The sequence below is a fragment of the Egretta garzetta genome, unplaced genomic scaffold (genome assembly GCF_000687185.1).
Source record: "Egretta garzetta isolate BGI_Z169 unplaced genomic scaffold, ASM68718v1 scaffold26, whole genome shotgun sequence".
Taxonomy (NCBI): domain Eukaryota; kingdom Metazoa; phylum Chordata; class Aves; order Pelecaniformes; family Ardeidae; genus Egretta; species Egretta garzetta.
The window spans coordinates 332,204-359,012 of NW_009260070.1; the positions used below are offsets into that span (position 1 = coordinate 332,204).

Genomic DNA, 26,809 nt, shown 5'->3' on the forward strand with positions numbered 1-26,809 from the left:
TGCGTGAATAATGGGGAAATTTGGGATAACTGAGCTAGGGGTTGTGGAGGCCCTTTTGGTGGGTGCACTCCTCATGAGCATTGGAGAGCACAACACGCAGCCACTCGGATCTCGTATCTTTAATAACTTCCTGAAATAAAGAGGTGTGATTTAGGCCATGCTGAGAAAAAAGAAAAGCATCCATTTCAGCGTATTATGTACGTGCAGCAGGACACTACTGGTACAGCCACAGCTGAGCTTAGGGAAGGGTGCAGGGCGTTCAGTTCAGCTGCTGTGTGAAGAGGGGTTGGGCTCATCCTTATTAACGAAACCAAGACCCAGAGCTTTGAATGGCCCCACTGCCTTGTAGAAAACCTGGTATGGCAAGAAGAACAAGCAGCTTTTCCCAGTGCTTGTGCTTTCCCGTTCACTCCCGGTTTGTTTGTTAGACGTCGTTTGCATGAACAGCCAAGCAGTGTTTCAGTTCTGTTCCATCAGAGTTTCCAAGCCAAGTTTTACTTTGGCACACAGCAGCGATAGGGTTGTTCTGTTACTCAACTATTGTTAAAAGAGGCGTAGGTTAAATTCTGGAAGTTAATGAGAGCGCGGTGTGCAGCAATTTGGATTATACGTTATGAACTAATTAAATACTTATTTACATGCTGTGCTTGCTGTCCTCTACATACAGGAGGTTGTGTTCAGTCCTCATTTCATGTATAGGTAATTTACAGCTTATTCCAGCTTCACATCCTTGATGCGTGTGCTCTCTTCCCACTGCAGAGAGCGAGGCCCGTTAATATCCCTGCCTCCCCTGACAACATGCAAGGGGCTTTCTCCTGGGTGAAAGAATTTTTGTAAAGCAAAGTGGACGTTTATGTCTCAGCTCTTTATAACCTGTGCTCAGTAACAGCTCTCAAAGTAAAAGTGAAAGATTTTTTTAAATACAGGAATATAAAGTTAGTCTTCTAAAGTCTTATTTAGCCATGTAAATAAGTGATCTAATTTCCAGAGGAGTTGTTGACAAAGCAGATCTGAACAGATCAGTGGCTTCCACACCGCAATGACAGTAACGGCCCCCGAAGCCGGACACAGCTGCAGGCTCCGCACCCACCGCCTTCCAGCCACGGATCTGCTCATCCACCGGTAACGAGCCTGGATGCCGGGCATCCTGCAGCACGTTCCCGGGTGCCCGGGCAGATGCCCTGTGGGGAGCGAGTCTGCTCCTGGAGCCGCGGTTCCGCCACGCTGTCTCCCAGCCATCGGCGCACGATGCTCAAGGCTTTGGAAAACTTGGACTTCTACCACACAAAAAATTAGGCTCTTATATCCAAAAATACTGATAAAATGAATTTAAATTGACTTTAAAATGCCAATGGGGATTGCTTAGCAAAACCTACACTGATGTATTTAGTTTTAATGATTTTTACGGAGATAAAAGATGGGCCGTTAAAACTAGGGCTGATTGAAGAAACAGGACATCATGTGCTGTGTTTCTAATTAAAGGTTGTCTGAAAGTTACTTGTTAGCTTGTAGTAATGAATCTGTTTTGTAGGAATAAATGAAATTCAGGTCCAGCCAGCAAAGCAGTCCAGTTTGGTGCAACCGTTACCAAGGGAAGAAGGCTGTCTTGCAGGGCATCTCAGCTGCCTCTTCTAATTTGTAAAGCTAAACCCCTGCTGTTCGGCTGAGTCTCGTGCAGGCTTCATCACCAAATACCTAAATCAGCCTCTTTAGCAGTTAATATTTGCCTGGCCCACTTGTCACTGTGTTTCCTAAGTCATCTTTATGCAGCCACATTTTGCTCTCTACTCTAAATATTTTAGTTTTCTTTTCAGTGTGCCTAGGGTGATTTCCCCATGTGCATGTCCAGTTGTGTCGTTCTAGTATAAAAAAAAAGACAACAGCTCTTAATTTGCTGGCATTTTGTAGCTTTTGTTCTGCTTGCAAAGTTTAATGTTGATTCGCTTTGACACACACTAAAGCCAGCCCATGTGGCCGAGCATGGCTTTTGGGGGAGGTGTATCCTCTCGTCAGTGTGCGCTGTGATGGCTCCCAGATGGAGGAGTTGCAGGGTGCAGCGGAGCCAATCCAGCAAAGGGCTCTCGGGGGAGAGGTCCTGTCCCCTTGCTCACCCATCCCCTTGCCCGGCAGAGAGCTGTTCAGCATTTTGCTTGGATTAGTGGGCTCGGGGCTCCAGCGGGCACACGCAGCTGGGATGAGGTAGGGAGGAGCTGGGGACCTTCCTTCTTAGCAACAGTGGCTGTTTGGTCAGCTCAGCGGCATCAAGTCCGTGCACCATGATATGTATAAGTCCATTTGGGCTGGCACTTAAATACCTGTTAATATGAAGTCTCTGATGATGTGTTGATTTTAAATGATCTCCTGAATTACGGCCTGTCGGGAGGCTACAACAGAGATTAGAAAATAAAACATTCCTTCTCCATTGGTGGAATTTTCCCTATTTTATATACGATCACAAGGTGATCCTTGGCTTAATGACAGTGCATGCAAGGTACTGCTGTATCGCAGCTTTTGCAGTTATGGTTGCCAGTGCCGTGGCTAACGTGCTGAACTTTTTTGCAGGTTAATGAAATTTATCATGATGAGTCCCTGGGTGCTCACATTAACGTTGTCTTGGTGAGGATAATCCTGCTGAGCTACGGGAAGGTAAGTAGAGGTTAATTTAAGTGGAGGACATCAATACCTCTGAACTTCATTCTTTTATGAGCAATGTAGTTACTGGTGAAATGTATTGGGTTTGTATTCTAATTCATACATTGTCCTTACCAGTCTATGGATATAAAGAAATATGTATTTGTTTCTCATTTGAACTTCATATTTCAAGTAATTTCAATTTCTTCTGGGTTTTCCCCATGTCATTTCAAGTTGCTGCTTAGCACTGGCAGTCTGTCTTTTCAGATTTTTTTGGAATGATCCATGAAACGTAGTGAACATTTTGGTTCCTGAAGAAAACATGAGGTGTTGGGGTAGAACTGTATGTAAGTAACAATAAACACAAGGTCAGCTCTGCAAGATGCTGAGGGCTACAGCGTCATTCCAAGAACTCACTTAAACTTGGGCTTAACGCTAGTGGGACAACACATGTGCTTACAGTTAAATGTGGGTTCTTTGGGATAGGGGCCAGAAGGCAAGAGCGCTGCAGATCAAATCTGTAGCTGGGAACACTGAGTGTTCTCTTGCCACTTCTGTGGAAGGGGTTGCTCTACAGGCAAAACGCGGGTAAAGAGGAATGAAATGCTAAATGATTTTCAAAAGTATTGAACTGCTCAGTACCTGTGTCCTATTTTTGCCAAATCAACATCAAATTCCATGGATAACAGGAACAGGACGTTTCAGGTATGTTGGTAAATGCGTTGGTTAAGGACATGCACGCCCAGCTGCTCAAAGCCGCGTGTTGAAATCTGAGGTCCCTTTCTGGAACCAGAGTTGCTGGCATGTGCACGTCCATGGGATAAACCTGGGAGACTCTGTGTATGTTCATGCAAGCTGCTGAAATGCTGTCAGCGAAGAGCCAGTGCGGGCGGTGTCAGCTAAGACTTCTCCTCCGTGGTGCAAATGAGGGAGCTCTGAGTTTTATTCTGGTCTCTGCTGGAGACCGGTTACCTCGGTTTGGGATAAATTGTTCTGTCTGAGCTTCCCCACCTGGGAACTAAGTGCTCCTATCCATCTCTGGTCTTCCTGCAGTGGTGATGATGATGATGTAGTCAAGTGTTTTGGATAAGCTTAATCAGATACGTGTCCTAAAAGAAACGGTAAAAAAGGTCACATTTGCCATTTTGTGGTTGAAAGTTCATGGTGTGTGTAGTTAACATTAAATTACAAAATAAATGAAATATCCTCGTGATTGCTGTAATGGCAGCGATTTGAGGGATTGCAGAATGACTAATAATTCTCAAAAAAATTCTGCTATTGCAGTAGTGGTAGAAGCCAGCAGAATTAGCACATGGGCTAGCCGCTCCTTCGCTGTCCTTATTTCGTAAGTATTTCATAATTGTTACGCGTGTCCATCTTTAGCTCCATAGGTCTGCACCAGCAGTCGGAACTCTGATGACTTGTGCTGTTTTTCTGATGGCAGACAGTAGCTACGGTAGACCTCATTTCACCTTAACAATCTTTATTGTCTTGTGAAGAATAAAGCATTGGCCATTGATAATTTGAGTTATCAATTTCATATTAATCTGCTTTAGAGAGGAGAGCAGGGTGGAGTGTGGAAACCTTCACTGCTTGGTGGCCCTTGGCCACACCACAAGAATGGGCATTGCAGGTGGCACTATGTGGTCTGCTTGTGGACAGTCTGCTGCTGGGTTCTAGATCTGCAGTCTGCAGCGGACGATGTCTTAGTTCCTGAGTTATCCTGCTGGTTTCAGCAGGGCATAAAATGGAATAATTCTGGGATCACAAGCTTGCCCTAAATAACCATGAAGATAATTTTTTGTGCATTTCTATATCTGATTCTTATTTACATTAAAGGCAATTTATGGCTTTCTGAAAGAAGTATAATTAGCGTAAAAGGTGTCATTTCAGAGCTCGTCCACCTGATGATGTGGGGGCCTGCATGCCCTGGCCATATAAGAATAAAGTGGTTTTAAAGCTCCTGGTCAGGGGACTAGTACCAGGGAGCAGAAAGTGAGGAGGTTTGGGATTATTTAGCAGTGGAAAAGCATGGAGAAAGGGTGAATACTTCTTACTTTCTGAACCTGTCCTGAGGAATTGGAACAAAGCCTTCAGTATTTTACTATCGCACTAAAACACACCAGCACTACAAATTTTTAGGAATATGTATTCGAAGTAAGGGCGCCTGTACAAGTTAAGGCAGGGCGTGAATGAAGCAGCCTGGTTGGCTTCACAATGTGAAAATATTATCCCAGTCTTGTTTGAGTAAGCGTTTCTTTGGAAATGCTATCTTCAGATTCATTTGCTTCATTGTAGGCAATTTATTACCCAGGGTGCCATTCAAATATTCATAATAATTACATTATGGTTCTGTAATTGATGTATGTACAATCAACATCAGGTTTATGACAGCTCTCTGGGCTGTTGCCAGTTCTCCACCCCTGAACAGCCTTTTACTGTATTGTGGGGTTTTTAAAGAGGATTATATTATTTTATACAATATGTCGTCTGTTGATAAGAATAATATGGACAATACTTGAGTTGCATAGCAACCAGCTTTTCAGTGATTCTTGCTTGAAGGTATCCATTCCTTGAAATGTATTTATTTTTTAATATTTTCAAACACAGGCAACAGTGTCAGTAGGTGTCAGTAATTGCATTAAATTGCCCTGGTAAGGTAGAAAAACGGGCGTTGTCTCTTGGTGATTGCATGTTGAAATTACTTCAAAAGTCAAAAGATCTGACACTGTTTTACTGAATTAACACTGTGTAAGTTATCAGCTCTGGGCTTAGACTGAGGGTATGGCAGGCTGCGACTTCCCAAGGAGCTCCAGGCTTGGCCGCTGGCGGGTGGTGGGTTCAAGAAGGGGACAGCGTGTGGCTGTGCTGTGTCTGGGGAAGGCGTGATGGAGCTACCAGCCCTTTCCTGACTCCCCACTTTTCTCTTAGTACTTCAGACAAAGGCACAACACTATCTGATGTACCAGAGGGGTTGATGTGAAGGTTTTGACCATGCCTGGCTGCTGCCCACTCATTTATCAGTTCCACCAGTAGGGTGGGTAAACGTGTTCTGCAAAGGCTGCTCTGCATCTGCAGTGGCTTCAGAAGCCACTGTGCATTTCTCTGTGTTTTCTTTACATCGACTCCCAAAGCCAGAGGCTTTTTTGATGTGATGGGATACTGCAAGTAAGTAAGCAGGGTATGTGCGGTGCATTTTTTGTTAAATGGGAGAAAGATGAGCTGGCTTGCTTCTGCCTTTTTCACTTCAGTAGTAGGAAGATGGGTTCCAAATTTTGGAAACTGCAGATACATCTGAGATGAATATAATTCAACATTTGGGCAAATTATTCCGTTTAGCCCTGTTTTAGTTGTAACAGCTCTGTAATCCAGCTAGCTCTAGAATACTCAGGGGAATAAGCAAAGCAACCACTATCACCAAGTGCAGAGGAGGTGGCAAGAGATGAGCTGAGAATGGATTTAAAAACCCTGACTGGTTATTATAAAATTTGTTTGGAAACATTTAAATCCTGAGTGCTGCATAAAATCCTCTCATCGCCTCTTTGAGGTGGATGAATAAAGACTATTATTCCCATTTTACAGCTAAAAAACCAAAGCAGTTAAGTGTCTTTTTCCAAGGCCACACAGAAGGCCACTGGCAGGCTGGGGATAAGACCTCATAAATTCCTGGCTCCAGCCCCACGCTCTGTCCATCCACAATGGTGACTTTGTGTGCAGATGAGCTGCCCTTGCACAGCGGCAGAGGAGAGCACACACCTTAGCTGGGATGGGTGTAATTAAGACCATTATTAATAAAAAAAAAAAAGTCATAAAGACTTTTGCAGCCACCTGAGGATTTATGAGGGTTACTTCTTGGGAAATGCGAATGGGGCAGTGCAGGATACCCCTGAACTCTCCTTTGGAGCAACGTGCACAGCTTGAGTCACCCGTATTCAGACTGGAACAGGGTGGGATAGGCTGAGGGATGCTGTGTCTGCTCGGTACGCATCTGGGATGGCAACCAGCGGGGAGACGAAATCCATGTTAGCTGTAAACCAATGTTGGCCCCAGAACAAGCGATTTGTACTCTGACCACGTGTCAGCTTGGTCAGATTGGAAGAGGAACCTGACCACCAAGGCAAAGAGCCTTTCAAAAAGGTCAGGGGAGGGAAGAAAATCCAAATGGCTTTAAGGTGGCAGTTTGGGAAGAAGGTAGTGTGGGATGGATGCCTACGATCTCATAGGACAGGAAGGATTTTTCAATCGCGTGTGCCTGAGATATTAGCAGAACTTCTGCCACCTTCATTTGGAACAAGATTTTACTTTCGATCTTTTCATAAAGTGGTGCTCTTTATCTTTGGCATCTGACCTTTTCATGTCTAAGCTTGATGCAAGAAGGGAAGATGTTCCTAGCCAGGATGGAAAGCAGTGGTTAGGTCTGAGCCAAGTTCTTCTCTCAGCTGAGATAGAAGGACAGACCAGGTTTATCCCTTATATCCAATGTTCATCCTTGCCATTTTTGTCCTTACTTTTTGCTGTTGAGCCTGGTCAGAGGGAAAAGGATGAGTCCTTTCTTCATTTCTGCTTGTCCTGGGAAGTAATCTGAGAGCAATTGTGCCTACCACCAGCTGGGTTTTGAATATCTCCAAAGACAGAGACTCCACAACCTCTCTGGGCAACCTTTCCCAATGTTTGGCCACTCTTACAGTAAAACCGCAGTAACACTCTTAGATTTTTTTTCTTGCATTTAAATGGAATTTCTTATATTTCACTTTGTGCCCATTGCCTCTTGTCCTTTCTCTGGGTAGCACTGAGAAGAATCTGGCTTGGTTGTCTTTACTTCTCTCCCAGTAGGTGTTTCTATACATTGACAAGATCCCCCCAAGCCTCCTCTTCTCCAGCCTCTCCTCGTATTAAAAGGTCCCTAATGGGAGTTGAGTATCTTTTCCACTGACATTGGTAGATGCAGAAGACCTGAAAGTACCAGCAAGAATCAGGCCCTGCTCTTGCGGTGTGCTACACAAACTGAAGATGGAGTTCTTGGCCCCAGCCTTTGGCCAACTCCAGTAACCAGCGAGGCGCAGGCTGAGTTGCAAGGCCAGAACCTACATATTATGTAGCATTTTGGCTGCTGTTCATATTTTTGCATTGTTTTCATATGTTTAGGGTGGGGATAAAGATGAGAAGAGATACTATCCCTCTGTTTTTTTTATCTTGGTAAATTGTTGAATTGCCTTTTTTATATATTAGAGTCATAGCTTATAATTGCCCAGTGTGTTTTGTTGGGACCTTGAAGAGTGTAGAGCTGGCTGATAGCATAAACAATACTTTGTATTCCTGATCTGCTTACATTTATACAGAATTTAGAGACTGAAAAATGTTTACAAACTGCTGCCATAAGAAAGCTTTACAAATCCTTTGAATGCAAAATGACAGTTTGTTGAATGAGCTATTTTTGTTAGTTTGGTTACCATGGACACTCAATAATTGTATTTATTTACCTGTTGCCTGCTTCAGGATGAAAGAATAATACAGAAGATCTAATCCAATATACAATGAACAACGGACATGCAAAGTAGAAGCAGTGTAAACTGTGTTTTTCAGAAACTTCACACGTTCCAGTAAGGAAATTCATATGTTAAATGGCTTCCCGAGTGTGTGCACTGCTGTGGTCCAACTTTTGCTACCATAGTTTGAAGCCCATGAAGTTATCATATTTCTGCTCCTTCTGGAGCTACTGAAGAGCAGCAAAGCCTTCTCCGTTGGTACTCTTGGAGCACCACCTAATGGATGAGTTAGGAAAGGTCCTTTTCCTGCAAGCCTCTGACCACCCTGAATTCCTTGTGTTCTTACCATCAAGTACCTGTTCATCAACACCATTGCAAAGTTGTGCCCAGTTATGCCAAATGGCAGATTGGTAAAGGAACGCTGCCATTCTGTGCATGATACCAGTGTGTTTTCAGAGGTACTGGCAACCTGAACTTTCTTTAAAAGTTTGTGTAGACTATAGCCTAAATTCGCAGTTTTCTTCTAAGATAACTTTGTATTTGACATTGTTAAAGAAAAAAAAATTGACATATTTCTTACTTTCTAACCAATCTCCAAGTATTTGAAGGACCCTCCAGTCAGCTTCCTAAATTCTTGTTCTTCAGTGTCTTCCTAACAGGGAACTGAACATCACACTGGTAACTGCCCTTTGACAGGTAGCAAAGATGGCTCGAAGGCCCCTGGAGCTATGTAGTAATGACTTTCAACCATTTCTTACTGCCGCACTTTGCCTCAGTGTATGAATGGTAGTTGCAACTCAGTTGTCTTTTGTTTAGTTTTTTCTGCTGCTTCCATCTAAGAAGGAAGGGAGTAGAGAAGAAATGAAGGCAGAATCAAAAAAGAAGGAAAATGGGAGGCATTAGTAGAAGTTGAGTTTCCCAGAGCAAGGATCTTGGCTGGTTCTCTAGGGCAGACTGTCCTCATAACCTCTGTGGTGTCTCCTCGCAAGGGGAATGTTCTCGCAGCTGAGAACTTTGCACTTCTTGGACAACATCTCCATCTGTTTCCATCAGCAGTTCTCTGAAATGCCCATAGATTTTTTGTTTTTCTTGCTGTGAGAAGGAAAGTTTCTCTTTCCATTCTGTTTGGAAAGAGGTCCTTCCCAGCCAGGTCTGAGCTCCCAGCCAGCTGCAGGACCTGCATGATCCTGGCAGTGTGGGCCCTTTGCTGGCCAACAGTAACACCTACACCTCTTCTCCATATGCAGCCTGCTAAGCCCCAAACTTTCTCTGTTTGAAGACTGACAAGGAGGGATTTTCCTTTACTTATAATCCTTATTGCTGTACACAGTTCACCTCTTTTCCTCTTTCTCATCTCACTTTGTCCATTTAATAAGGGGTAGGGCTTTTCCAAGTCTGATGAAAGCTCCCCACTGATTTCCAACAGAAAATATTATCAAGTGTTATCTGATATCTCTACAAGAGTAAATTTTTGGACAACATCCTTTCAAAACATATTACATCTGCCCTGCCGAGTAACAAGCTGTGCCTGGTCCCATGATTTCCTAAGCTCCTTTCTTGCAGGACAGCAGCATTTAGCTTTAAAGGTGAGGCAGCTGAAAAAGTGAATAAAAATGCAATATAAAGATCTGTCTGGCTCAGGAAATCTCTCATCCAAAGACAACTGGAGCCTTGGAGGTTATCTGGAAGCAAATACTACACTATAATTGCGCTCCTCTAATTCCCGTCCCTGGGCACCTCCTTGCCTATGACCAGGAGGGGCTGTGGCTTACACGGCTCTTTGGTCTGAACCAGTGCAGTGGTGTAGCGTGGCGAGGTTGACTCGGACCCCACATCAGTGGTTCCCTGGCCATGCAGCATTCACTGTTAGTACTGTTGGAGCCTTGCTGATTTGGAAGTCCTTGACAACTTGCAGAAAGTGGGAATTTGGGTGAAAATTTGCTAGGAATCAAGTGGGTTTCTCTTTCCAGGCTGCTACACTACAGAGAAGAAAGGCAAGGGAGGGATTAGTGGCCAGATGATGTGAGTGCTCAGTGGACTTTGAGCACTCCACAGGTAGACTTTTTCCTCTTACTCTTTGGAAATCCTCCTCACTGACACTGGACCCCAACTTGCTATTTATGTCTGTAGCACTTAAAATAATTGACTTCCTACTGGATGCATCACTTCCCAACTCACAGAGCAGTACAGCTCGATTCTACATGTGCCACGTTTTTGATGTAAAGTTGTGTCATCGGCAAAGAAATCAGGCCATCAGCTGAAACATGTTCTATAGACTTATGTGTCCTCTGTTGTCCCTCTAATGCCAAAGGGATTGTCTTCATTTTCCCCATCGTGTTGGATGCAAAAGCCCCCACAATGCTCCACATTCTCCTTTCGGTTTCTCCTTTTGTTTGCTTGAAGACAAACTCTCAAATGACTGTTTTGATAAATAAGCATTGAGATGCTCTTAGACCAAACCAGTGGCTTTGCTCTCTGAGTGGACTTCAGCAGACAGTGAAAAGAGTTGTTGACTCGTGCCAGATGCCAACGCAGCGCCCGAACCATGGGGGCTGTGGGACGCGCTGCAGCAGACTGGTCTGGTCTCTGGCAGGCCAGACATCCGTCAAACAAGTGCTGCAAGCTGATGGGTCCGTCCATCTGGAGACTAGACCTGTTTTGTGCTGGGGCCCGCTGCAAAGGTTTCCGTTTAGGGGGTAGGGAAGAGGTGGCATGTGGCAGAGGCGAGCTATAAACCAGCGGTTATTTAGAATTTATGGCTTTTTCTATATTCTGTGCTTGTTTGCTGATCATGCAGAGATTTCTTTGCAAATATTCGGATAGCCTTAAACAAAGCACATGTTGATAGTGCGTACTTTTTGTTTGTTTTCCGATCGATGCATCTTATGAGATGCCTGTGGTAGAATGTGCAGAAGGAGGTCGTTATGAAACAACGGACCAGTAGCAAACTGAACACATGACTTGAGATTTTTCAACTTCATTTTACAGCATTCTTTGCTGTTTGAATCTTGCAGTGAGATTTCTCACTGAACTCCTCGAAGGGATTGATTTCTTTTGTGAAGCTTTGGAGAAATAAGGACAAGGTGGAAATGATGTAGATAAGTTTTTTTGGTTTGTTTGCGTGTTTGTTTTTGTTTTACCACTGATGGATATTATTAAAGACCTCAGCAATGGTCAGACCTTGTTTAAATGAATAGGATTTTTGCTTGAAGAGCCATGATCTTGCCCTGTAATAGTCACTCAAGGTTTGTTTAAGTCTGCTCTTATAAATATACAAAGATGCAATTAAGGCACACCAACCGTGCCACCATTTTAATATGGTTATTAGTTCAGTTTCCAATGGAGTTATGGCTGGAAGCAATGTAATCCAGCGTGGGATTGTATTACAACTTCTTCATTCCACAGTGGGATCAGAATCCAAACTGTGCCTCTATTTGCTTTATTAATTTGTTTTTCTGAATATCTGCAGAATTGTAATATCCCAGTTTTGCCAGAATCAGACCTCAGCTTGGCAGACTTTTCTTTTATCAATTCCAGTTGTTATTCCACAACCCTTTGAGGATTTTCTTTTTCATGTAGTCAATACTCTGTGTACTCTGTCATGCACTCAGTTATTGAGGACACGTCAAATACATCTGTATTTAAACACAAATTATATTACTTCTCTCTTCTTTTTGGCCGAGGCTAGGTTTTGCTCTACATTAAGTATTTTGGAATGACAAATGCTTACAGTACAGTATAGCATCTAAATTGTAGTGGATTGTGTTTTGATTACAGTGTTGTCATGGTAATACCATTTTTGCAAATGAAAAGCCAGGGTTCACATATGTAGCTGTTACAGATCCGGGAAGACCTGGGATGGGTCAATTAGTCATACGTTTTATAGCATCCCACATACAATAATCTTTCTTAAGTCTTAGCAACACACAGTATTAAGTAGCATTAGTTGGGAATTCTTAAGAAAGTACTATTTTGAAAAAAGGCAAATATAGTAGTTGAATTTTAAAATACCTTTCTCCTGCTTGTTCAAGGGAATGGTCCTTTGCACGGCACCTCACGCGTGTTGGCTCGTTTGAGTCAGCTAAGCCGTGTCAGCGCACCCCCCCATAACATGCAGTTTGTAGGGAGAATGGCGTACCGCAGTAGGAAGCTACATGTGCTACCTTTGGAACAATCTTCAGACATGGAATGGGATAAAGAAAACGCACGCTAAAAGACACTCAGTGGGAAAGTCCATTTCTGAAAGTACGCAGCTGAAAAAAGTACACTTGGTTTTTACACTTAAAACATCCAGCAGTGTTCAATGGTCTGACAAAACAGCCGTAACAGCTTGGTTTCATAGCAGAAGTGGCTGATGAACCAGGGCTGGGTGCTGGCCCTCTGCCGTTGTTGCCATTTGCTTCCCTTGGCCATCGGGCATCACCCTTCCCCACACTGGGTTCATCTCCTCTGCCAACAGCCGCTGCAGTTCCAGCAGGGGCACGGGCTCCATTGGAAACTCTATACCCAGACTGGAACTGATGGAACAAGATGGTGCCAGGGTGTCACAGAAACGATAACAAACAGTGCACAGTACAATACCAGTTTTGCCATTAAAATACCTCTTGCCCCCCTTTTTTTTTTGGTCTTTTGTTGTATCTTAGACCTCTTGAATACTTCATGGAAATTGCATTTAATCTAACCATGAACGTTCGTCATTTTCTTACTTTCTTGATCCCGTAAAAATTGTTTCTGAAGTATAATTGTCTCTTGATTAAGAACAGACTTTTAGTGGACATAAAATGTTTGCTCAAGTGCCTGAACAAGTTGGGGAAAAAAATTAAACACATTTAATAAATAACTATTGATGTCTTTTTTTTTTTTTTAACTCCACATATGCAGTCTATGAGTCTGATAGAGATTGGGAACCCTTCACAAAGTCTTGAAAATGTGTGTCGCTGGGCCTACTTGCAACAGAAACCTGACACTGGGCATGCGGAGTATCATGACCATGCTATCTTTCTCACAAGGCAGGATTTTGGTCCATCTGGCATGCAAGGTAAGATGTTCGTCAGGCTTTGTTTTGCAAATGTCAAGGCTTCTGAGCAGCATTTTTGTTTGTCACTTAGCAAGGCTAATTATGCAAAGTTGAATTGTGTATCTTTTCCTTAGTTTTGGCCAACGTTTTCTTTCCCCAAGAGCTCTGCACATGGCCGTTTTCAGTTGTTTCCGTTTCACCTATCATTTTATCCTTTCTTACTGGTTTGTTGGATCACTTCTTTGCTCTTGCTGAAGCCAAGCAAATGGGATCCCTATGTAAACAGTCCTGAAAATGCCCAAAGATTAAAGAACAGATTTTGTGTTTAAAGAGTCTCCAAAGCTGTTGCTGTGTTCCAGCAGGATTGCCAAGAAATGTTGTTACAGAGTGGTCTGGGACAGCAGGGCCAAGGGCTGAACCCTTTTTCCTTTTTTCGGGGCTGTGCCTCCTGTGAGATCATCACTGGAGGGGATAAGTCTCAGAGCCTTTCCGTTCCTTTCTGGTTGGCCAGATCTGCCACATCTCCTGGCAGCTTTGGTTGGCCAGATCTGCTGTCAGCCCAGGGCTGGGGCTTTGCTCGCTCGATCCCTAAGGGCCAGAACTGCGCTGAGCTCCCGGTGAGCTGTGACACAGCAGCACATGGTGTCCTTCTCCCCTTTGCCTCACACACTTGGAGAAGGCAATTGCGGGATGGTCTTACAGGTGACAACAGTTTTCTGTTTTATAAAATATATTTTAATATATATAAAAGAAATGTATATTAAAAATATATTAAAAACTATAAATAGAACTATAAATATAGTTTTAACTTGTTCAACAGGCTGGTTTCATGTTTCGTAGGCGAGGGAGGACATTATTAGATGTTTGGGGGCAAAGGTCTCTCGAGAGGACCACTTCAGCTATGTTTGTGTCACGACAGAAGACAGATGTTTGTCCTAGCGCTTCTCACCACGTTGCCTTTCCATACTTGTTCATTTTCTGGAACGTGGGGTGTTTCTCACAGGCTACGCTCCAGTCACTGGAATGTGTCATCCTGTTCGAAGCTGCACTCTCAACCACGAAGATGGTTTTTCATCTGCGTTTGTGGTGGCTCATGAAACCGGACACGTGTGAGTAGAACTGTGGACGCATCCTGTGTCCTACCTTAGAATGTCTTTGGTACTGACAAATACCCGTGGCACTGGAAAGATGCGGTTTATGTTAAGAAACAACATTCAGGGGTTAGCCCTGGCTTCAGATCTCAGCTCTCTCAAGGCTTTCTTTTTAGTCTTACATAAGCTTTCTATTTTGGTATTTTCAAATGGAAAAAGGCACTAATACCAAAATACCTTCCAGGGCTGCTGGGAGAATAGATTGAATGATGTATGATAGTCTCCTGGTGGAAATGTAAAGTACCCATAATGATGAAATGGGAATTCATTGAGTCGGGGGAATATGGGATTCTTGACAACCACCCGCATTAAGCACAGCGTCTGTACACATTACTGCTGGTGAAGGATACAACACTGTACAGAAACGAGGTGCCAAGCACTGAGGGTACAACTGTGCTCTATGTTTCATATAAAAAATGCAATCGTTTTACTTACTGATGTGATTAGAAGCAATGACTGGGCAGCAGTTGTCGGAGCTTTGGTTTCTCCCAGAGCATTTGAGTCTCCCTGTTTGCAGAGAACACCCGCTGATTTCCCATTTTCTCTTTGGTAGAACAACGGTTCCCAGAGGGCTTTTTCTGAACATTTTCAATCTATTCTGTTTTCCCTAAGAAAGCCTGCAGGCCTTTTCTCTTTGTTGTATCAGAATTATTAAGGGCTTTAAACAAAAAATTGCCAAAGTTTATTGAATCTCACTGTAAACGTATCTTAATTAGACAAGGACATAGGATTGATACCCAGATGGTATTTGACTCCAGAATTTTTGAATTAGGATTAAAAAGACTATGCAGTGAGCTTTAAAAGAGATACCGCTGAAGAATGTCTGTAATCCCTCAAATCACATTCAGCCCCAATCTGCTAATTTGTTTTAAATTACGGACGGCTGTTGCCCATGTTCGTCAAACAGTGCTCATAGAAAGAATGCAGTGTAAGATCCTAACAGAGGGAAGGACAAAATATATTCATGGTAAAGCCCAAAGAAATTTTAAAATATCTGTAAATTGGGGTAATCTTCTAGAAAGCACCCAACACTTTCTAGGCTGTTTCACATTTAAGCAATGTGCAATTGCTACTGGGCAACCGCAGCTCCTCGTCTAAACTAGCTTTCAGTGTGATGTCTTTTTTTTTTTTTTTTATATGGAAAGGACTTGTTTACAATTGCAAATTACTTCAAATTAAGCTGAGATGTGATTTTTAAAAAGTTAGATAAAGTCCTGAATAGCTCCAGATTGGAGTATGAATAAATTTCTGGTAACACTCCTGGAGGGTGGATGAGATCCTTAATCCAGAAATGGATTCCTTTAGCTGTAGTTATTCACAAATGTGGATGTGCACAAAAGGCCAAAGAAGGCATTTTTAGTCTGGTTTGAAAGTGGATTAAGCTAATGACATGAAAGTACGCTCAAGGGTCAGTGCTTCTGTGCGGGAGCCCCTACAGACCAGCTCTTTGGCTTCAGTCTCGCTTTCTCATGACTTTGCTCATTTGGACAAGGGTCATGGGACTGAAGAACCTTGTGGCCATCAGCCTCTGGTGACTTTGGGGATGCGAAAGCACTGGGGCACTCAGAGTTCACCTGCGAGGTAACTGTGCTGGCTCTCTCCTGCGCGGGGCAGTTTAGGCATGGAGCACGATGGCCAAGGGAACAGATGTGGGGACGAAGTCCGCCTGGGGAGCATCATGGCCCCGCTCGTGCAAGCCGCGTTTCATCGCTTCCACTGGTCTCGTTGCAGCCAGCAAGAGCTGAATCGGTACCTCCAGTGAGTAGCTGTTAAGCAGCCTCTCTCCTTTGATTAGGAAGCATGTAACAGCAATTCTGCATCTAGCGTTTGTGCTTTCTCCTTTTGCTAGTTACTCAAATGGGGTTGAATGAAACAAAGACTCTCACCCATCCTACTGGGAACGAGATGCTTTCCCATCAACCACAGATAACAATGCAAGTTTTCCATTAGTCTGATTTTGGTCTGTTTTAAATTGTTCTAATTTCATTTTCTGGACGTTGATATATGCTGTCCTCTCAAGGGTTACGAGAAGACACTATTACAAATCTCACTGCTAGCTCTCCTTCCTCCCCAGTGTGACCTCTCGCTGGAGGAGTGCCTCTGCTACCCAGCAGCATGGTGTCTATCTTACAGATACCAAATTTGGCTTCAAAGGCCATTTCATGCTTGCGATACCTGTCAACGATAAGGTGGTGCTGCCTAAAGGTGCCCTTTAAGTGCTCAGGGCTTTTCTTGACTTCAGTAGATAACTAAAGAAAAGGCGTGGTTCTAGAATCAATTCTTTAGTTGTCACTTTTCCTTTAAGTACCCTAAATTCAAAAGCCATTTTATTCTCCAGTCCTTGCAATAGCTTCACCTATGTCCCCTGCCTTCCCCTTGAACCTGACCCTGCAGTGGAGTTCCCTGACAAACTGGTGTCTATGACCGTGGTTTTGCTCCTTACAGAAAAGATCTTTCCCTTGTTGCTGTGTGCAAGTTGAATGGAAAGGTATGGGGAAATTATGAGGATACCCAGCAAAACCTGAAAATAAGTAGGAAAAAATTACAGCAAAATATGTGAAGTAAATGTGAGTTAGTCTTTTTGTTAATATTTTTATTATCTTGGATATCTTAGGTAGGGCAGTGAGGAATAAAAATATTGTGAGAGAAGTGTGATTGTTTCAATTAGCAAGATCCTGTAGAGCTTTAGCCAGTCAATAAAAGTCACCTGGCCTGGAGGGCTGCTTTACATTCTTTTAGATACAGCTTTTTAAAATATCTTGTAACACAGCAGAACACTGGTTTGCTTTGAAGTAAACCTAACCTCAGAATTCTGCTTTCAACTCTTGTTATCTTCAAGGCAACCTGAATGATTGCCAGAGTAGACTCACGTATGGTGTCCTCGTGTCTGTTAAATGACTCAAGGACATTGCAGAGATACTGCTGATCATGTTGGTCCTGTGAATTAACCAATGGTTATACCACGTTAAACAGTGATATTAGAATCAGTGCTCTCTTCTCCACATGACTTAGTCAAACATGATTCTGGTACGTTACTGTCCTCGCTATTTAGGACAAGAGGAGAAGCTCCCATACTCATCTCACAGAAGGGAAACTTCATGCAGATGCTGGGTGGAGCTGAGAGCTATTGGGAGGAAGAGAAAGGGAACAAATGTGAGCCTTTAACGCAGGCAGGAAAGTACACATGCTTGTAAATGAAGCGCTGCTTCTCAGCGAAGATGCAGGACAACTGCAAGCTTAGTGGTAATCCCGTATGGTTACCTGGGCTTCTGCTTTGAAAACTTCACTTGAAGGACAGTTGCAGGCAGCAAGAAATTCCACAAATGGAAAATGAATCCAAGTTCCTTTTCTTCTTGGTCTCCTATGCATTCTTCCTTTGATTCCTTCCATGTAAGGAGCCTGGAGGCTGATAGGAATTTACCTGCAAGCTAAGTGGAAATTACAATGGAAGGGCTTCAAAAAAATATAGAGAGAATCCATTGAAGGTGAATGCAACATGATAACGTTAACGTGAGTGTAATTGCAGAATTAGCTGCTCTCCATGGCCAGGGTCTGGGAAACCGTAGGCTCTCTTTTGTTTGGAACAAGAAGGCACTGAAGCCACCAACATGTCGCGAGTCTCCCAGCCCCATGCGTTACTGTCACTTTTGCCTGTTGCAGTTCCTATGATTGTCTGCGGGATGATCCCTTTGAACATGACTGGCCTTCCCTGCCACAGCTGCCAGGAATTCACTACTCCATGAACGAGCAGTGCCGTTTTGATTTTGGTTTGGGCTACATGATGTGCACAGCCGTGAGTACTGAAGCTTGCCTTCTCATTTCTCACCCCGGAGTGCTGTCTGTGTCTCTGAAACGCACTTGATAGGGACAGTGTAGTGAAGGCCACAAGGAAAGACATTGTGCTCACTTAGCTGTGAGCAAGGAATAACAACTGAATGTTGACAAATGTGTCATTTTAAGTATCTCTGTTTGGTTTTTTTAAACTGGAGTTACAGAAATAATTATTCTGTAGTTTCCTAAATAGTTGTAGACTTCAAGTGAACAAGCGTGCTGCATCATTGAGCCTCCTGTTGCTGGCAGCTAGTTATTTTGCTACAACAATCCCACCCAGATGTGAAGGAGATGGACTTGGTGGCACATCTTTTAGTGCTAACATGGGGCATTATGCTTTTATGGTCCAATTTTATGGAAACCGTGATGCATTTTGATGCCTAGCATGAGAAAATAAGCAAGACAGTGAGTAGAGCAATTGCAAGGACTTTTGATGACATGGTTGGCTCTCTTGTACCGGAAAAATAAAAGTCTAAAATTAAAGCAAGGCAAGATTAGTGCAGTTCTCAGTGGACTGGCCTCAGAAAGCAGAGTTTCTGCAGCAGGGCTGTGCCTCCCACCTCCAGCTCTTCAGTCAGGTCACAATATTAAATGGGAAGAAATGGTTTCAGCTGGAGTGGCAGCTGCTAACACATAACATTTCTGATTTGATTCCCATCTGCAGGAACATGTGTTCCAAGCCATGTCTCTAGATAACAGATGAAAACCTTTAAAGCATCAGCTGTAGTGTCGTGTCTTGACACAATTCCCACTGATGCTGCCTTGGAAGAATGTCCCAGCCGAAGAGGGTCTTTTCTCACAGCCACTCTCCAGAGCCTGGGAGATGGAGGCTTTCTAGTCTGCTTTGTTCAGAGTAGCCAAAAGCATGTCCAGACATCGTGTTCTGGTATATCGTGTGGTGGGTGGTTCTTGTCATCTCGTACACAAGCTCTTGCATTGTAGGTAAAATACTGATTTATTCATCGGGTGATGGTCGTGAGCGCAAATTGTCATCATCCTAAGAAGGTGATTGCAACAGCTGAGCCACAGGCTGAGCAGCTCATTTCCCCTCCCATGAGTACTCATAGTTTTTGTTTTCTTTGCCAAATGCAGCAGCGCCATTTTGAGAAACTGTAAGAAAAGGCAGCGTGTGTCTTGCCGCCTGGGGGAACTGGTTTCTCCCTTGCCCAGCCTGCCTTTGGTCACTAGTGTAAAACTATTTCTGCCCAGCCTTGTTCCATTGAGTGCAGGTGGGATCTCACGTCAGAGTCATGGATGATTTTGCATGGCAGCTCAGATACGCTCAATCCGCAGACGCCGCAGTGTTCCTCAGGAATTGGTGATAACAGCTGGCATTTTACAGCTAGGAAAGGGAAACACCCCCCCATGCTGCAGCTTCTATTGCAGTTCCAGTGGGAGCTCTCTTAAAGCATCATCTGCCCTGGTTTTTGTGTTTCAGTTCCGCACGTTTGATCCCTGCAAGCAGCTGTGGTGTAGCCACCCCGAGAACCCCTACTTCTGCAAAACAAAGAAAGGGCCTCCGCTGGACGGGACCATGTGTGCACCAGGAAAGGTGAGAGCAGGTCCTGAGTGTGCCCACATGCTCACGCGTGTTCATGTGTGTTTGCAGCTGGGGATGTTCCCCTTAAAATCAAGGGGAAGACGAGAAGAACTTATCTTGAGGACTTGAAGCCCGCTAAGACGTGGGGCAAACTCATGAGTGCAAATGTTGAGCAGCGTGAGGGGACAAGGCAAGAGCCAGGGCTGGAGTCCTACATGGCAGCTCTGTGACCATCAAACCCCATTCTCATGCAAGTTATGGAAGTATCTGCAGATAGCCCTGTGCTTCTTAGCAGGTCTTTGTGGCAGAGCCAAAAATGGGGAAATTTCCACTCACCCATGACTTGTGTGAGGTCGGGGGGGTTGTGTTTGTATCAGTGACCTTGTAGTGATGCTGGCTGGCTTCCCCGGTGCCGGGGGTGCAGAGAGCAGTGAGGTCCTGGAGGTGACAGCCAAGCTAAGGCTGCTGTGGCTGCCCCGAGGGAAAGGATGGATGTGGGAGTCAAGTGCCAGATAGAGAGAGCCAACGTGACGGCAGAGAGGGACTATGAAGAGAGAAGGGCAGACTTGTGGAGATGGGTTTGCTGGCTTGATGAGAGTCAAGGGGGGCATGAGGAACTGTGGAAGGAAGGTGCGAGGTGGCAGGGACTCACTCAGCTCCGACCCCTCGGCCACCCTGCTGGACCTGCTCCTGGTCTCAGTCACCCTTTCGTGGAGGTCAAGCTGTGCTCATAGCGGATCTGAACGCCAAGTCCTTTGAAGTCTGCTGAAAAGGTCTGGCTTCCCTGGGTGTTGGGTGCAGTGACTGAGGGGAGAGGAAGATGTCGCTACTTGGAAAGATGTTTTGTAAAACCCAATGGATGACATCATTTGTGCGATAAATGAACCATATCAGCAGCTGCTGCTATGGTTTGAAATGTCTATTTTATGAAAACATAATGTAATGCTAAATTAATTCCCTAGCGAGTCATGATCTCTGTAAACCGCTCCCTTCTGGTTTTCTCTTCTTTATATTATTCCCATTGTAACAGCTTTGTTTCTTGTTTAGAATATATATATATCTAAATTACAGCCTTAGTTTCTTCAGATTCACTTTTCTGTATCTTGATTTTTGCGTTAAAAATACTCATGAAACCCCCAGAAAAATACAGTTACATTCCATTTTATTGCATCAACAGAAATGAGAGGAAAAAAAGAGCTTGTAACCGTACAGTTAAGGATCTGTCAGTGCTTCCATTATAAACAGTTTGTCAGGATATTATGCAAGTCAGCTGTAAAAATTTTCTCTGGCCTGGAACTTGGGATCCAAGGCAGAGAGCCAGGCTTTTTAGTTCAGTGGAGATGCAAGAGGGTATGTGCACATTCTGAAGTTTCAGTAGACGATAGGACTATGACTGTTTTATTCCCAGAGGAGCTGTCCCAGTTTTTTGATAAATAAACTTATTGCAACCTTCCAGGAGAACCTGAGAAAATGGTATTAAATGAAAACCATTTTGTTAGATAAGGCTCAGCAGTCTGAGCTAAACATTTTCTTAAAAATAGCCTGGGCTATGGAGGTTTTACAGCTGATTCTGTACATCTGAGCTCAGCATTTGACCAGTGCCTTTATTAGTTGTGGGTGTTTTTAATACAGGCACATCAGATCAGTCCTTTCCCATCTGTTCCTTTCCTTTTCATCCTTGCCTTTCATTTGGCCTTTTGCTGTTCCCTCTCCATCGATTTGGACAATACCAGCGACTAACCTGGAAGGGTGAGGAGTGTTAATTGCATGCATTGCCCAAAGCTGGGGTTCAGCTGCAGTGTGGCAGCCACCTTTGAGATACAGCTCCCATGCTACTTCATCAGCACGCGAGGAAGAGGAAAGTAACTTCAAACTTGAGCTGCTATTTTCTTTGGAATCACACCAGAAAAGAAAAGAACAGAAGCATAAGCAATTAAAGATGTTGATTCAAAAAGATCCATTTGTTTCCCACTTTAGAGACTTGCAGTTTTCCCAACTTCGTGCCACTAATTCCCAGGGCCTGTTACAAGCTCAAAGCAGTCGCAACGCTGCGGATGCATTAAAGGAACGTCTTGGCTCTGCAGCAGCTGAGGGGCTGCATGCCAGCGGTGAAAGCGATGTTCGGGAGCCTCGAGTGGCGTACGGTGCCTAGATGTTCTCCCCAAGGCCTGGTGTTCAGATACCTGATAACCGGTCTCTTCACCTTCCCAAACTTGGCAGATGCTATGGAGGAGACTCCAGTCGAGCTGGCTCCTTCCTGACTGGCGGTCAAGGGGAGGCACGGGATCCATAGCGTGTTTCCAGCAAGCCCGCTGACAGGGACCGTGTCGCTGCGTCTCGGGCCTAAGCTCTGGCCCCTGGAAATGGAGGCAAGATTTGACTTTCTAGTGCTGTCTATATGTGTGTACATATGCATACGTATAGATGTATATTTAAGTAAATATATGTAAATGTATGTAAGCTCCTCTGTGCATGCGGTTATTTGAAGTAAGTTGCCAAAAGAGTGAGGTTCTGCCGTTTCAAATACTTTTCAATAAGTCTCCCTCTGCAAATGGAGATATTATGTTAATTGGCAGCAAACTAGTAAGTTGCTGGGTTTAGGGATAGAAAAATAAAAGATTCTCTTGGAGCTTTCCAGCCAGAGAAGAAAACCACTATTTTGATAGCATCCTAAAGGAAATAGAATATTTTACATTGCTCCCAGCCTGATTTTTTTAAACTACATTGAGTTTTCAATAGCAAGAGGGAAGATTCTGTCAATTTTGTGATGCTTCACTGGCGCAGCGACTTGCAATTACTTCTGTGTCTGAATGGTCACATTAACTTCCATGGAATAACTCCGGTGTGTGAAGTAAAGCACGTGGGGGGTCAGAGTCTTAAGGTGAAGGCAAAGCCACTCCACGAATCGCGCCAGTAAGCCATGCAGATGTGGCGTTACTGTGCAAAGCTTAGCTCTGCAGAGCATTCTGTGGAGTAAAAGAAAAAACACGCTTTCAGATGGTAATTTATTTAGTTGTATAGAATTCTGTCAGCTCCACCGTTAGCCTCCAGCTTCCGAATCCAGGCAACCTTCAGAAATACATCATCAGGTTTTGTTGTTCCAGTTTTTTAAACTATTACTCTTCTGGGGAGACGTTTATCGTGGCTGAAGTGGCTAACTGCTCTCCACAGGACAGACACAAACCCCAGAGTTATTCGTGCAAGGAGATCTCATGCTGGAGTCCATCTGCTTGCCGTAGTGGCTGACACAACGGTTTGCACCGCCGGAGCCGCCCTTGGTTTTTTGCTTGGAGAGAGGTAGGAGCCTGGTACCTGCCCCTGCCAGCTGAGCTGGTGCTGCTCTGGGATTTGGCTTACGTGCACAAACCTCGCAGGTATTCTCTTTGCTTGCACCGTGCTAGGGAGATGATCTGAGCCAAACTGGAAATGATTTTTCAGTCTGTCAGGAAAGGAAGGGAATGATTAAATATTGAAATAAATAGATATTATTGAGAAGAAAAATGGACCGAGAAAAAAGGTTTTCGAAAACACTAATGTGTACTCAGAGCAATCCAGCTAATTTCCCACTGAGAAAGCTGACCTCAGCTTCTCTCGGAGACAGGAGACAGATGGGCAAGCGTGCGCTGTGTTAGTCACCACAGAAACAGCGAGAACACTTGATTCGCCACCGAAGGAACTTCCACTGGCGCACGGTGCGCTTCAGCGCTGGAGCCTTCAGTTTATCCCTTGCAGCTAATTATTCTCAAACAGATGGAGCAGAGCGGACCAGCCTGCGTGTGACAGGAAATACAAATAAATCAGTAACCCTCTCCTGGTGCTGTCTCAGGAGAGCGGGGAGAGCCGAGGCCGCCAGCCATGGTACGGTACGAGGGGTTACTGGTGGATAACTGGGTGTCAAACGAGGAGATGGGAGAGGTGCCGGTTGCTGCCCGATAGAAAACAACAGAGATACCCACGGAATATCTGCCAGTCTTCTCTTGAAAAATTAACTTGCAGATGTATTAAGCCCACAGGAACACACTGGCTCTTTTTTGGCGGCCGCAGCAGTGGTTTCAAAGAACTGCTGAAAACAGCAGTGGAATGTTTTACTGCAAGAGATTTAAGCTTCCTCTCCTGGAAGTTGCACTTGTTTTGGACTGTCCTGTTTGCCAGAAAAATAGGCGAGACTGCAAGAAGTCGTCTTGTCTTCCACAAAGAAAACGATTTGCATTTACTCAGGGTTGGGTTTTTTTCCTCATTAAAAAAACCCACATTGCTTTAATATGCTTCACTCTTTAAATGAAACCCCCTGTTTATGAAGGGAATAGCGATTGAAGCTGGCTCTTTTCCACCTCATTATGGGGCTGCTGTGGTAGCCACAGGAAGGGTTGGCTCTAGCTGCCTTTATTACGCTGGAGGTGGCTCCATCTCTGCTTTTACCTCCTCACGCGTTTTCTTGCAGGGGTCTGCACACAGTAAGACTCGGCCGTGAATCATTTTGTTTTATGTAGGCTCCTTTCTTCTAATCCACAAACAAAAAGGCAGAGCTGGGGATGACTCATTCTACACAAATGCTTGTCTCCTAACAGCTCTGCCGCGGCTTCCCGACAATCGGCGTTTGACCAGCTTCTCCAGTAAAAGTCAGAGCTGCTCTTTCCTTGGCGCAGCAAAGTCAATAACACTTCTCTGTGTTTGCCTTCCAGTTCAGGGGCCAGTCACAGTGTCAAACAGGTGGTTCGTTAGCGGTTGTTGCAAACCCACATCCCCCTGTTCCTGGCTAAAACAGGGAAAAGAGATTGGAAAACAACATCACACGTCTCTCTCTCTGCTGCACCGAGTCCAAGGGCTGGATCCTGGATCACCGTGTAGCGAGCAAATGCTACCTGGCTCTTGAAAGGGATTCGGTGGTTGCTGTGGGACTGACACCTGAGCGAGGCAGAGCCCTGGTAAAAGGATGCGTAAGCAAGCAGAGATCAGGAGCTGTCGCGTCTCATCGGCCTCTGTATTGGCAAGCTTCTGCACTGCCAGCTCCCCCTGCATCTCCCAGTGGTCCCACTGCTGCCCAGGGCCTGGCACCTCAAGCTGTGCGTTCAAACAAACCTCCCTAAAGCCCTAAGTGAACACTCCCTGAGGGGTACAGCGCTGAGCTTCAAAACTGAAGAAAGCAAAGGACATACATTAGCATTTTGCATTTCTTTCATGCTTTGCTGAATTGTCTCTTGTTCTGTCAAACAGCTGATAAAGATCTGCCCATTACAGCTCCGGAGCAGGACTGGTGCAATTGGCTTCGTGGTAACTCATCTATTTCATAGGTTTTGATTTTCAATATTTGAAGTCATGAGAAAGAAGAAATAGTTGAAGCCTAATTTCTGCTCTCTTTTCTGCTCCTTGTCCAAACAAATCAGCACCAAAATAAATTGCCTGAATAAAGAGCTGGTCATTGAGCAGATTAGCAAATCAGTAAGCTGTGTCTTGTCACCGGTTGACTAATGATTCTCTCTTTAAATTCAGCATTATTAATGATTAGCCATCACTTTTAAATTCGTCTTCCAGATCACTAATCGCTCCGTGCCTGAGACCGCTCTCCTGTTACATCTCTTCTGATTTTGTTTTTGCTGGCAGCATGCATTTAGCCATATGCTCAGCTTGTGCCGCCTGCCAAATTCCTGCGTTCCAGGGCTTGTTAAGCTGTGTAAAATGTTGTTGTTGACTTGAATGTTAAGGAAAGTGAGTGACTGATTGCACTTGTTGTTGTAGCCATCTGTGTGCCTGAGCCAGAGCTCTTATCCCAGCAGTAACCGTGAACGCAGACGAACTGCAGCAGTCTAATGCAAAGTCATTTCTTGGGCTGGAATTATTTTCCAGCACCCGCACTTCATCAGCAGACTTTTATGAAAGCAGCAGTTTAGAAAGGGCCTGAATCTGTGATCCTTGAGAAGGATTCCTCCTGACTTCAGCTAAGAAAAAATTCCTTCATTAGGGAGTGAAGAAATTGGTGGAAAGGCGTTGGTGGGTTTCTGTAACGAGCAGACACAGCAGAGTGTATTGGTCCTGAAGCTATGAAGGCCCTTAAAGAAATGCGTACATACCTCATAGGTTTGAGGAACGTAGCAAATTGTGTTTGTGCCTGTGTTGAGAAATCAGGTGAAAGAGAAGAGAAAACCCAGAAGGGCGTGATTAATTGTGCCGAGTCTGCCCAGGACTGCTCCCTGGTGGCCAGGGTTAGCGTGAGGTCTCCAGGGGGCCTGCAGGAGTATTTTATTTTATAGCGATAATGGCTAAAATGTGAGCTGGCTTTAATTTCATGTTCAGTTTGCTGACCACACGTGCTGCAGGGATGTGCATGCGGAGTTAGGGGCTGCTGGAAGGGTGGTGCCGCGACAGGAGCTCTCGCCGTCGCTGCCTGGGGTGGCTGCGTGCAGTGGCAAGGCAGAATTTCACTTTTAGCCTCCCAAATTTGGGGGACGGCTCAAGCTAAAAGATTTGGGGGACGGCCATTTCCCCTAAATGAAGCTGTATGGGTTATGTTGAAATCCCCCCTGCAGGCACGTGGTGAAGGCGTGTAACGCTGAGCGCAGTTTAACGAACTTGGTAGGCTTGAATCCTGCAAGCATATATGTGACACGTGTGATTCATAAAGTCCGAGTGAGTTTGCAGTCATGGGCATGGTCTGGCAGTGAGTCTCACTGCTTTCTCCTGGGGAGGTGAAAAAAAGTATCCAGAATTTATGCCTAAAATGAATCTGTTGTACCACAGCTCCTCATACGCTGTAATCACCTCGTCGGTTTGACATCCAACGTTCTCTTTTAGCATTGCTTCAAAGGTCACTGCATCTGGTTAACGCCAGACATCCTGAAGCAGGACGGACACTGGGGGGCATGGAGTAAGTTTGGCTCTTGCTCCCGCACCTGTGGCACGGGGGTGAAGTACAGGACGCGGCAGTGTGACAATCCGCAGTAAGTACGCATGCACCCACAGTTTATTCTGACGTGGAGCGAACAAGTGGTGAGAATCCTTGCTAAAGTACTAATGCAGTAAAGGATGCTGAGTGGCGCTTGTTAAATCTGACCTACAGTGCTTGTCAGAAATACTACTTCTGGCCCTTAGCAAGTCATGAATCATCTTTATTTCTCAGTTTATCCATCCACTGAGTTGGTTATGCGGTTATAAGGGT

At 44.5% G+C, this 26,809-nt stretch overlaps 1 protein-coding gene across 1 annotated transcript in view; it reads left to right on the plus strand.

Annotated features, from left to right (window-relative positions):
* ADAMTS2 (ADAM metallopeptidase with thrombospondin type 1 motif 2) overlaps positions 1-26,809 on the plus strand; it is a 119,948-nt gene that overhangs the window by 68,718 nt on the left and 24,421 nt on the right. Inside the window, exons 4-10 of the mRNA XM_035896701.1 lie at positions 2,563-2,646; positions 12,999-13,155; positions 14,138-14,243; positions 15,900-16,043; positions 17,946-18,078; positions 19,555-19,668; positions 26,446-26,591. Coding sequence (XP_035752594.1) covers positions 2,563-2,646; positions 12,999-13,155; positions 14,138-14,243; positions 15,900-16,043; positions 17,946-18,078; positions 19,555-19,668; positions 26,446-26,591 — 884 coding nt within the window. The remainder of the gene's footprint in view (positions 1-2,562; positions 2,647-12,998; positions 13,156-14,137; positions 14,244-15,899; positions 16,044-17,945; positions 18,079-19,554; positions 19,669-26,445; positions 26,592-26,809) is intronic.